Raw genomic sequence first — 12765 nt, forward strand, 5'->3', positions numbered from 1 at the left:
TTTCCATCTAGCTCATATTTTTTCCACTAACAATTTATTTCCCTGTGTAGTGTGGGAAGCTGCAATTTTATTACTTCTGTATTTTAGACTTCAGATTCCTACCGCCCCTTATGAAGTGCTAATTGCTAAAGCCAGTTTTTCTAAAGACTATTTAAAACTCTAAAGTTTGACATGAAGTTTGTTGATCAGTAAATGCCATATGAAGTATTTGGGCAAAAGGCAGACTGATCAGTTCCACTGGGTGTTGCTGTTGGTGGTAAACTAGGAGGATATTCAGGAATGCTCTGGGTGTGTGGAAAACAAGTGGTCAGTCTGCTAGAAATTAAGATAGTGCTCGAGGATTAAGGAAGGACGGAAAAGAGCGTTCTACCTCTTTAGGAATCCATGACGGTTCTCTTAGAAGTGCTCTAGATTTTAACAAAAATAAGGTTGGAAGAATGTATTTTTTCACCTGCTCTAGGAAGTGTTTTGTGCCCCTCGTGCAGCTGGCCTGACCTCAGCTGGAAGCTGCAGTGAGTTACTGCTCTGTGGGAACCATTTGCTGGGGAGAAAAGTGTGCAAGCTGCGGGGAAGCGGCTCGTTTCTGGATGATGATGATAATCCGTGTAGCAAAAGGGTTCTGTTAGCAGTGTGTTTTGGAGAGGAACAAATAGGAGCTGGAGTTACTGGGGTATTGCTGAAAGGCAAAGAGCCTCCTGCATTGATGGTGCGGATCGGTGGTGACCTTGGGCTGTTGGATGGCTGTTGAGCCAGGTCTCCAATGGATATGGGATAAATGGGATAAACGGTGTTGGCAGCAGCTCTCCTGTCCTGTGGAGATGAGAGCCACCTTCCTGCATCCCTCAGGAGACAGCAGGAGGCTTCCCCTCTAGACCAAGCTACACAGGTCTGGTTTGCTGATTTCCTTTGGTCACTGGGAAGGGGCTAAGGTGTTTGCCAAAGCTCTAGGCTTTGTGTATTACTATAGACCCTATGTGAAATATAAACCTGGCATTGTCTGAAATATGGTAGCAGTTATTGGATTGGTTTTAGCTGCAGTCAGAATTGCATAGGTATAAACTGCAGATCATGATGCCCTTGGATATCTAATCTGTGCCTAACTTGTCTGATGAGTGTCTTTATTCTCTTTTAGCTGCTTCGTTTCCCTTTTGTTCATTAGGATAGCACGTTCCAGGGACACTTTACCTGACTGGAAGAAATGCAAATGTTTTTAAAATATGTTCACATCGCTGATTTGAGAGGAAGGTAAAGCAGCAAAGTAGTTTACTGAGGCGGATGTTCTACATCAGAGTAGTTACTTGCAAGTCTGTCCAAGATGCTTTCAAAGGGGTGTCTTAGATACCCTGAGAGCCTTCTCCTCGGGGAAGGAAATCTTATATCAAATGATCTGTTCTCTATTTGTCCATCATTACTGTGTCTGCATGGAAAGGCTGTAGGTTGTTTCCTTCTGAAGGGCATAATTGTAGTATGTGATACAGTAAAGCAAGTCCATCTGCAGCTGGGCATTACTGCAGGGGGTTAAAAACTGTCTCAATATCTTGGGAGGAAAAATACCTATTAATTAAGCAGTTAAAATTTTGTTTTCTGCGCAGGTGACTTTGCTTCAACATTTTCACAGCTCTGCTGCCTTTCCTTGCTGATTGATCTATTTGTCCTATCTTAGATCAAACATTTTCGCTCAGTCTTTACATATGAAATGAAATTATTTCCTTTGAAAGGTTGTAAAGGCTCTTTGGTCACTGTGTCCAAAATAGATAACCGCATATAAGGACTCTTAAATTTCTTTCAACATAAAAATCGTTGCGAAGTGAGAAGGGGATGGGACTGAGCCCTACGGCTAAAACAAGCTCTAATTGCAGCTTCCCAGCTCCGAGACTTCGCCCTCAGTATCTGTCTGTCATGAGATGCTCTGTCCTTGTCCTTCTTATTTTGCTTCTGGCATTTCTCTAAGAGAATAATGTCAGGATCTCAGGAGTCTTACACTGCAGAGACTGATGTGCTGGAGTTTAAAACTTCATTTGCAGGAGAAGATCCGTCCATGGTAATGGCTTATAGCGAAGTGCCACCCAGCAAAGCAGAACGGAGAATGAGGGCTGTGTGTGCCCGGCTCCTCGGCGGGTGCCAGTGCTCAGCAGACCTGCCTAAAACATTGACAACCATCGTCTGTGCCAGGAAGGATTGTCTGAAAATTGTCTCCTATCTGCTCTGCCCTCCAGTCCCCTCATTCTGGGGGTTGTTCCCAGTGTCCCCAGCAGAGCAGGGCAGCGCTCGGGGACAGCTGGGGACCGTGGCAGCCCCAGGACCATCCGTGGCTTCTAGCAGCTGGCTTAAGCCACGAGCATTTTAGGTGTTTTAGATCCCTCCTAAAGCTCTCCGTGCTCCAGCGCTGCGTGTTGTGTGGAGAGCTGCCAGCCATTTAAAGATTTCATCTGATACAACCATTTAATAAAATTGCTCAGTGCTTGAATTAATATTTTCCTCCGTTTTTTGCATTTTGATTTGACTGCTCTGTTCCCTTGACTCTGAGGAAGTGCAATGTTGAGTAATTACCTGCTCCATAATAAATTAGTGTGAAAAGGCAACGAGTGCCATGCATCTGCTTAAACTGCTGTCTGGTAAAGTTGCATTAATGCGTATAAATAATGTATATTTTTGCGGAGGAAGTGCTTTGTCTTTCTAACGAACGCCTGGCTGATTGGAGAGGCAGAAAGACCTATACCCTTGCTAAGAAGGTTTTGTTTCGCTTATGCCTAGATTATTGGAGTAGATTGATGATCCTGTAGTTGTGAGTAGGAAATACCTCATTTTGCAGAGTTACGCTAAAGGATTTTGAAAGACCTTGTGCTGAATCAGCCAACAGATGACTTTGTGGTTTGGCAGCTGATCCCTCTGCCACCTCAGGAAGAAAGATCAGCATTTTCTTTAATATTTTTGAATGTTTTAAGGACTGATGCAAACCATACAGTTGCCATTAGGCAGCCAGCTATTCAATTATTCCCTTGTAATAGGAAGCAAGCATTTCGCTGTATGTTTTGGTTGGAAAACGGCTCAAGGAATAACAGTGATTGCTGACTAATTAGCAATTAAACCAAGGCGGAAGTGATACTGGCACTTAAATGCACTCAAGTCATTCAATTCAGACATTTATTAAAGCTCTAAAAAGGACCGTTCCTTTGTACACACAGGCCCCAAATTATTTTGCCTGTCCTTACTTCCCACGCAGGTGGCTGCTGAAAGCAGGTGGTGCAACCAGTCGCTCCCATTTTTGCTTGAGGAATCTGTAAAACAGCATTTCCAGGGTGTTTGGTGGGAGTCTCCTGGCCAGGAGAGGAAATGGGCTGGTGCTGAGGTGAATAGTTGAGGCCCTTGCAGCTCCCTTATGCTTTAGCCTTATCCTAGAGTCTTGCCTATGGGTTGTAATATTTCATAAAGGGCATGACTGTGGATAATCCAGAGTGTCCCAGGGCAAAAGTGCCTCATTAACAGGGTAAAGCTCCTCTCTGCCCGGCCTCACCAGGCCGGCGAGCTCCGGAGACCCAGTTAAACAGGGCAGGCGGAGAGGGAATTCCAGGCTGGAGAATAAATACTTTTTTTTAATTATTATTATTTTATGGAGCTCTTGTCAGTGGTTATTTTCTTTTTTGCTTGTTATTTCCTTTTGTCCCCTTTTGTCAAGCAGAAGGAGATTTAGTTGTAAGAAAGAGGAGGGGAAGGGAGCTTTGTTTCTGTGCCACTGCAGTCTGGTCTTTCTTTCCTAAACCTGCAAGGTGAAATGTGAGAGCAACACCTGGGCTCCGTGGGGGAAAGGCTCGCTGCTTGTTGCACCCTGTCCTTCTGGCTAAGCAGAGCGTGGACTGTAAAACTAGCCACAGCATCCAGGAGCCAGTAATTCCTGAGTCCCATCCAGAGAAGAGTCCAGCAGCCGGGAGCAGAGCTGACCCTCCTTTTCCTACTGAAAAATGTGACTTTCAGCTTCCTCCACTCTCATCCCCGTGAATTCGGGGATGCTTTCTGTGCTGATGCCAATATCTGTTCTTCTTTCATCTCCCTGCTAGCTGAAGACCTGGAGTGTAGATGAACTTCAGAGGAGGCTCACAGCCCTGGACCCCATGATGGAGCAGGAGATTGAGGAAATCCGCCAGAAGTATCAGTCGAAGCGGCAGCCGATCCTCGATGCCATCGAAGCCAAGAAGCGGCGGCAGCAGAACTTCTGAGAGCCGCCGGCAGCACCTTCTTCCCTCCCTAAACAATCAGCTCCTCGCTTTTGTGACTACTAAACAGATTGATTTCTATTGAAATATGTTAGCAAAATAGAGGGCAATACTTCTGCTCATTTATTTTTCCATAGCACCTTTGTGAACTCAGGAATGCCATAGAGTGGAAAGTCCTGACGGAGTATTTTATGTTAGACAAATATTTAAAACATTGTTTTGAAGGAGTTGTTTTTTTACTGTTTTTAGGTGGATTGTTTTTAAAACAGAGGAACAGCAAGGAATAGACTGGTGAAAGTTGGCTCGCTGTCTTTTCAACAGAACTTTCAGTAGTCCATTCCCTTTTATTTTAAGTTAATATGAACTGTGGTATTTAATGGTTTCATCTCTTGTGGTTTTTTATATTTTTTGAGAATGCACTCAAATTCAAGATTCAATTTCAAGCTGTTAACTCTATCTTTCTACTGTTAAGGTACTGATAAGTTTTAGGTCACTGAAGAAAGTAGGTGAGAACATGTGCAAACTGTTCCTGCCTTTGAAAGAAACGTAAATCTTTTGTTTTTTCGTTAAAGCCTGTAATAAGCCCCATGCCTTACACCATGCGCTTTAAGCAAGTGTGGTTTCTTCCAGACCTCAGTTTTGTCCTCTTTTTTGTGTGTATAGTTTATAAATTAATACTAGCACATAAACTATGTTGTGCCTCCATCAGAAATTCTATTCTGTGATTTAAAATTCACATTTACTTAAAACCAAAAGCCAATGGGTGATCTTATCTAGTACAAAGCAGATTCCTTGCCCTCTGTCTCTTTGGAAATGGCCTTCAGTGAGACCCTACTGACAGTGGAGTATGGAATAAGTACTGCAGTATTACAAGGGGTGGAAGTTCTGTGACCCTCTCTCAGGAATTAGGTACTTCTGCTCTGTGTACCAGAGGACTTGAACAGAAAATCTCCACATTTAGTGAAATCGTTTGTAGACTTCATCATTTCAAATTTACATCATTAGGTGCTTGAATACAAATATAGTTTCTCAATCTGTTACATTTCAACAAGGTTTAGCACATCAGAAAAGTTAAAATGAAGGTCATTTCTGAGGTCAAAGGTTTGCGTTTGGGGGTGGAACGAATGTGGAGTGAATCTGGAGCAAAGGCAGCTGCCATCCCCATTCTCACCTGCTAGAAAAGGGAAGTTCAGCCTCTCCCCCTTTCCCTGGGTGCTCCCTGTGTTCTTCCTCTGTGAAACTCCTGCCGTTTCTGCACCGTACGGCTGAGCTGGGAGTGGATGTGCGGCTGGCGGAGGCTGGCGCCGTCACCGCGCGCGGGCAGGAGGCAGAGCCGAGCGGGCTGAGCTGCAGGGCAGCGCGACCAGGTGCTGCCTCGGCTCGGTGGGCTGCAGCAGCAGCTTCACCCACTGCTGAGCTGGGATTTTTTATGTGCCGAGTGCATGATTAAATATTTGGCAAGAGCAAATACTGCTACTGCTTATTTTCATTTGCTCTGATAGAGGGAACAGTTTCCATGTCACTGCTGCAGTGGACCATGCTATGTCAGCCAGGTGATTAAGCTAAATAGCAGCATCACCTGATTCAAATGGTGCTAGAGAAGAAGAGGGTTCGTTTCTCACCTCTGTAGTTTCTTGACTGCTGTTAACAGGTATACTCCACTGATGTGAAAGGAACCAAGCCATTTTTATCACCTTTGAGGATCTGATTGCGTGAGTTTGTCCGTGGTGTGCAGAGCTAACACATCCATTCCATAGATAGCAAACCAGCTGTCCCTAAAGGAAAGGGAAGCAGCAAGTGGTGAGTGTGTGTAGGGGACTGAGGTAAGAATACATCCTGGGATAATCAGCTATTTGGTAGCCTCAAGTAGTGGGAATGCTTTAGAAGCACTTAGTGTCATACTGCAAGCCAAATAATTATAAACTTTCATTATTAGAGGACTAAAATCCCTTAGCCATGAGCATCCAGCAGCTAAATGTGGAGTCCAGCAAATTGCTGCGTGAGCAACAGGGCCCATACAGCACTTGCTTGCAGTGTGCTTGGCCCTAAGTGTTTGTTGATAATGAGCAATATTTCTAAGAGCCCTTTGCACCAGAGACCCGCAGAACTTAGAAGGGAGTTTTCCGTTCAGGTAGTGGATCATGGATTAGTCACTTGGATGGGTCTCGCCCCACATGGTTGGATCCCACTCTGGAGTGGGGCTCTGCTTGGTGGAGAGACCAGCACAAGGCCAGACAACTCGTGCCAGGCCGGATGAGTCCCAGCCTTTAGAGTGAACGTGTTTTTATACCCCCAGTGTGACAAATGTGTGCCTATGGCTGTGTGCTGCTCCCACATCACGCGGATCAAGCAGGTTCTGCCAGGAGTAGTTTTACCTCTGCACCGTGCAGGTAACTTTGTAGTGATCAGAGGGCATTAGTAAACCCAAGTTTTAAGTAAAACACCACAGGGTGGTGTGTATTTCTGGAATATGCAACCTGTGACTGCTGTAACTGAATGTAAGCCCTGCTGAAATACTCTGCTTTGCTGAAGTGATTGTCTTAAAACAGCAAATGAACCAAAATAAGTAACACTGGTCCAATGGCTTAATTGTCTTTGAACCTTTCTTAAACGCTTGCAATAGTTGAGACTTGATGAGAGTTGTGACACTCGGAGCTCTGATGCAGAGGAGTTTTTCTCCTTCACTGACTTGCAATTTCAGCTAGAGAAAAGGATTCCCTTTTTGGTCCCTTTGTAGCCTAGCTGGGAGCACAGGACCTTCTCGGAGCCCTCCAGACTAAGACCAAGGCTCTTTGGACTGTGTTTAAGCTGAATGCTGTTCAATTATGAAGCTGCATCTGTGTGTTCCTCGAGTCCATCTGCGTTGCTGATGGACAAAGCGTTACCTTTGCTTCGATAGCCCAGAGATACTGATGATGTCAGTCATGTGAGACTTAATAATGTGAAGTTTGTAGCTTTACCTTTTTTTGTAACAAAGAAATTCGCAACACTGGCATAAAGTGCTGACTTGAAATGCTATTTTGTAAGATCTGGCTGTTTGTATATACTACTGTTGGGTCATTAGTTTGTATATGTATGAAATAGTAACTTTTATTGCATTCCTCTCAGTTTGATACAGGAGATGGTTTGATCTTTCTCAAATACCTTGCCTTATTTGTTCCAAAGGGCAAATAAACTGTCCTTACTGAAAGCATCAGTGTCAAGACTAATACTTGTATATGAATATTATTGTTCACGAGGACAACTTTTGTCATGGGGACCTTATAATCAACTAGTTTTATGCAAGACTCCAGGAGAGTATTACAAGCATTAATAAACACAAGCAGTCAGAATGGGAAGAAAAGTGTCGAAATATGTTTTTCAACAGGGAATTCTCTAGCCTTAAAGCATTATAGATCCTACACCTCCAGGGCAGGTGGGTAGTTTGTCTGCTGGGTTCAGGGGCATGTCTACATGTTGCTGGTTCTGGCAAGACAAGGTGGAGGTTGGGGATGTTTTCCCAATGGTGACGAGCATTGGCAGCAATTCCTCATGCAGGAGGTTCACTCGCTCCAAGAGGGGCTCTGGCAGATGGCAACAGGGAACTTTGCTGGTGACATTTGCTACCCCTGCTCTGTAACTTCACACTGCAGGAACTCTGTGAGCCCGCAATGGGTTTAGGGATTAGGCAGATAATCAGTTTATCCACCTTCCTACACACACCAGGTGAGGCTCGAGTCTGTCTCTGCTAATTCTGGCTGACTTGCTGCACTTTCAGCTTTCTATCTTGGAGGAACACGAAGCTGACAGCGAGTGGGTGCTGCCTTCCCATGGTGAACTGTTGCCTTCAACGTGGTTTCCCTGAACAGTTGCTAAATCTGTCCTGAAGGGATGACTAACCGAAGCAGAGACAGAACTTCATTGAGGAGTCAGCTCTGGTTCGCAAGCCTGAAGGAAACAAAACGAGCTCCGAAATGCTAGGAGGAAGGTGGGATTCAAAGACAGGCAGACTATAACGGCATTTCCAGTAGCCAGGGAAGCCTGGAGCACGCACCTTTCCCCACAACATTACCAGGACACGGTGGAGCACGGGCACCAGGCGCTGCTGCTGCCGCAGTCACGCCGCGTTGTCACCCGCGAACCGCAGCGCGTGTGCTGCAGAAACGCTAACTGCGTATAAATAACTAAGAGCCAACAGCTGACAAGTGGCCACGAGTTGGGGCTAGCAGTTAGCTGGGCTTTTCCAGCATGATTTTTGACTCCAACGGCCAAAAATAAACAAACTCACCTCCCCAAGGAGACATAGGCGCTTATGTCCTCCTCCCCTATTAGCTGCCAGTGCTGAGGTCCAAGCATTGCTGTGCAGATGTCCTTTGTGCCCAGCCACTTTCTCACACCCTCGTTTTGTCCCATTTCCTGCTGTCTACAGGCCAAAAGAGCCTGAGCAGGCACTTAGATAAATGCCTTGGATGTTGGCTGACAGCCCTGACTTGAGAGTTGACGATTTTTCTTTGCATCAATCACACTGGCAAAATTTTAAGAGAGTCAAACCAGGAAACACCCATCAGCTGTTTCCAGACTGTAAGTGACTTAATTGCCCTTTAATTTAAGAGCCCAGGAAGGCAGCCAACTTGTTTGAAAACTTTAACACCATTCAAGTCCATGTACGAAGCGCAGGCTGCTCCGCTCCCCTCTGGGGTGCTGTTAAATTCCATAGAGCCCTGGGGCTGAAGGGAGCCCCGAATCCCCGCGCCGCCCTCGGGGCGCTCACGGCAGCCCCCTCCTGAGCCCACCCCTGTGTCACCCTTGCAGGACAGAGCTGCAGGGGGTCCCAGGGCTTTCTCACTACCAGAGGAAGGGAGGAAAATGTTACTACAATGTAAAAATACCTAAATTAGGGCACTGTGCCTTTATTGGTGTCCATGCACAATTCAGACACAGGAAATGCAAACTTCACCGATTTAATGTGTACATTCTCAGGCAGCCAGCTCTGACTTTTGTCTCCCTAAGTTCACTTGAAATCAGCAGGCCTGTGAAGGTCTGCAGATAGCAGACACCAAAAGCAATGTCAGTGAAGAGTCCTTCATTCCTACAGGTCAAGTCTTTGAAGATCTCTCCGTTTTCCGATAACCAACAGAGTGCACAGCCCTGATTTCACTGCCCACAGGAGAGAGCTGGCAAAGGAAAAAAGTTTTAGACAAAAACAGTAAAGTTTACTTTGCCTGTGTAATCAGGGATGTCTAATTCTCAGCTGCATTAAATAACTTAATAAGGTCACTCCTTAATCATCATCCCCTGGAGGCAAAAAAAGTCACTCTTTCATCAATCATTTTTGAGTGTGGCGAGCAGCTTTTGTAGAAATAACCTGATAAAGTGCTTAATTGACTTACCCACTATACAAAATGAAAACACGGTCCCTCTCAGGAAAACTGATAAGGGATTAGCGAAGGAACATGAATTTCTTGCTTGCCTCACGAACGGCAAGGCAGGCCGTGCTGGCAGCCCGTGCGCGCACGGAAGCGCCTTGGGAACAGCGGCGTGGGATGTGATCAGCTCCCACTTCGATGCTGGGCACCCAGACCTTCCCGCACTGATTTCTCCTCGGCAGAGCTCTGATGCTGCTAGATATATCTGCATGGTAGTGGGAGGATTTTCCTAGTATGGTTACTCATAGCAATACAAATCCTAATGTCTTGACAGAGAGCAGGAGGCTAAAAAAAGAAAATATCCTTCACAGTCTTCCCCAACCTCAACCTGGAGCTCTTCACAAATCAAGCCCCTCTCAAAGCCAGCAGCTGCTTGGAGCAGCTATAGCAGCTCTCCCAGGAGGGCCCGGCTTTCTCTTAACCCTGAAGTCAGGATGGATTTTTGCTTAGGAAGACTAATACAAAATGATTTTTTTTAATTAACAAACTCCCAAAGGAACAAGGATTAATCTCTATTTTTAATCTTCCTCTCCTATTGCATCTAGCTCCAGGATGCTCATCACAGTGAGAGCAGCAGGAAGCCTTTCTCTTCTTACCTGCAAATCCTGCGGAGAGGCAGCCTCGAGACCCAAACCCCTCTGCTCAGAACACCCTAGGGAGCACTTCAGCTAGCAGGGGTTAGCTCAGCCTTTCACACTGCTTCCCGGAAAGAGGATGAACCCCACACAGCACACAAATTACATAGGAAAAGCCCTGCTTGTGGAACAGGAACCACTGTCTTTAAGTAGCTGGTGGTGGGAAGGCAGCTGGGGAGAGACCTATAAAAGGGAGAGCCCCTTCCCCAGGGGGACATTTGGGGACTTGCTGTGGGAGCTCTATGGCATAGGCTAGTCAGGACAGCCCTGAGCAGGCTGAAAGCCCCTGTTATCTGCAGGGTTGTTTCTTTAGGCAGCCTGGTGCTACATGAGGGTTTCCATGGGGCTCCTCTAAGCCTGCTGGCAGGAAGGGCTGCTGACACCTCTGCCCGGGTTTCAGAGCCGCGTTAGCTGGAGCCAGGCTGTGATAACGCAGCAATAGCGCCCGTCCCAGCTCAGCTGGACTTGCCTTCACGGTAAGGAGAGCAGCTGCAGCCATGTGTGAGCAGAGCCGTGAAGCCAAGGGGATGTTGTCCAGGATGGGACAGGCAGCCACCCCAATGGGCACAACCCCCTGTCCCGGCCACCCCAATGGGCACAGTGGAGTGAGGTAAAACTGCCTTTTCTGGCCTTCCACACTGCCATGTCCCTTCCAGAGGGGGTGAAACCGTGGTCTGCAGCGCCCCACGGCTTTCCCACACCGTTCAGCCGCGCTCCCGCTTCCCAATAGCCACCTCCCGCCGGAGGGACCCAGGGCGGATTCGGAGCCCTGGTGCAGGAATCGCTCTGCAGAGAGCCAGCCTGCCCCAAGCCAGCCAGGGCACCGTGTGAGCCCCAACGCGCCAAGCTGCTGTGCACAGAAAACCAGCTTCCAAAGTGGGTCACCGAGATCTTTAATAAAATATACAGTATGCATCCCATGCATAGATAGAAAATTAATTTACATGCTCTTTTAATTCTTTGCATAATACTTTTAATTAATACATGTAGTTTAGTTTTCACATTTGAATACATTTTGCTACTGGAATATTTATGGAGAGAAGGGGAAATTCCTTCCTTTATTCAAGTAACAGTGCAGCAGGAGCTGGTCCAGCACAGATGAGGAGAGCTCGCTGGGCACAGCTCTCAGTAAGAGTGAGTGCAGGTTGGACCGCAAGACGTTGATATTGGAAGACTCGGTGATGCCAGGAGTGTGAGCACCGTCCCTTCGCACACTGCTGTACCCTGGGACCTCCTCGTTGTGTCATCCTTGGGTTTGATAATGCTGGGCCTGTGCTGCCCTTGGCTCATCTTTTCCTCCCTGTGGCCAGCAGATTACTATGGGCAGAGCCCTGACTTGCCACTCGTGCAGGCCCCACACTGTGCCCAGACAGACAGACAGCCAGAACAACCAGTTGCAAATGTAACAGTCCAGGTGACTGGGGCCATCTAGTAACCACCAAAATATTTTCAAGCTCATTAAGTAACTGCAGGATGCACATTTGTTCTAGTAAAACAGGTATCGCTTGATGTACCTCACTGTGCAGAGAGAGAACCAGGGATCGAGGAGAAGGTCCATAATGGAATGAACATGGTGCTGGGAGCAGCTCAAGTGCGCTCAGCCCCGATGCGGATCTGCCTGGGAACGGGCAGGAGCCCTGGCTGCCATCCGAAGGGCGCTGGGCGAGCTCCCTACCCACGAGGTGCTTGGGCATCTCGGTGCCAGGACCCGCAGCGCGGCCGGCGCAGGGAGCACCGTGCTCCACGGCAGAGCTGCCCTGTCCCGCTCGCCAGCAGACACTGGAGAGGGATGAGGCAGCAGAGCCAACCTGGGCCAGCTCTGCGGCAAGGGGGACCAGGGCACACACCAAATCTGCCTGTGTTTGTTCACAGGCCATAACTTTTTCCCATTGCCTACCAGGGAGCCAAACTGCCTGATCCTTGGCCAGTTTGTGGGGTGGAAGAGGTTGGGGCTGGAGTTTGCAGCCAGCAAGGTGTGAGGAATTGTGTCACCCTTCCCGCTTCGGAAACCTCCGTTGGAGCAGGAGATGCCTGCGAGGGGGACTGAGTGGGAGGAGGGTTTAACTTTACCCAAGATGTTGTGACACATTCAGGACAGAGGAAACACTCCCTTCCCTCAGTCCAGGTAGCGTCTGACTCAGAGACGCTGAGACCATTGGTCAGAATGGGCACTGGGCCCCGGGTGTCAGAAACAACTAGCGCCTGATGGACATCTCCTTCAACCCCTTCTGTCCTTGGCATGGGGTTGGATTAAGCTGGATACAGTGTAGTGGGCTAAAGAGGCAAGACGGCCATCGGGAGAACCTGGCCACCCCGGCCTGCTCTTGTGTGAGCTGGTGGCTTCTCAGGGTGGTCCCTGTGCACGAGCGGGGTTGTGTGCGAGTGCCACCGGGGCCACTGCTCTCGCTGCGCTCGCAGTGAGCAAGCCGGCCAGGAGAGAGGGGCCGGAGCACGTGGAGCGAGTCCTCGGCGCTCCCCAGGGCCGTGCTGCCGCCGTGGGCTCCGCGCGGGCCC

At 47.8% G+C, this 12765-nt stretch overlaps 1 protein-coding gene across 2 annotated transcripts in view; it reads left to right on the plus strand.

Annotated features, from left to right (window-relative positions):
* STK4 (serine/threonine kinase 4) overlaps positions 1-5128 on the plus strand; it is a 40319-nt gene extending 35191 nt beyond the window's left edge. For both annotated transcript variants that reach the window (XM_088523609.1, XM_088523611.1), the window contains one exon: positions 4056-5128. In XM_088523609.1, coding sequence (XP_088379735.1) covers positions 4056-4214 — 159 coding nt within the window. In that variant the 3' untranslated portion in view covers positions 4215-5128. The remainder of the gene's footprint in view (positions 1-4055) is intronic.
* Positions 5129-12765: the final 7637 nt, after the last annotated feature.

This window comes from Tinamus guttatus, unplaced genomic scaffold (assembly GCF_059628265.1).
Source record: "Tinamus guttatus ecotype Peru unplaced genomic scaffold, ASM5962826v1 Tinamus_guttatus_pri_ptg000194l, whole genome shotgun sequence".
Taxonomy (NCBI): Eukaryota; Metazoa; Chordata; class Aves; order Tinamiformes; family Tinamidae; genus Tinamus; species Tinamus guttatus.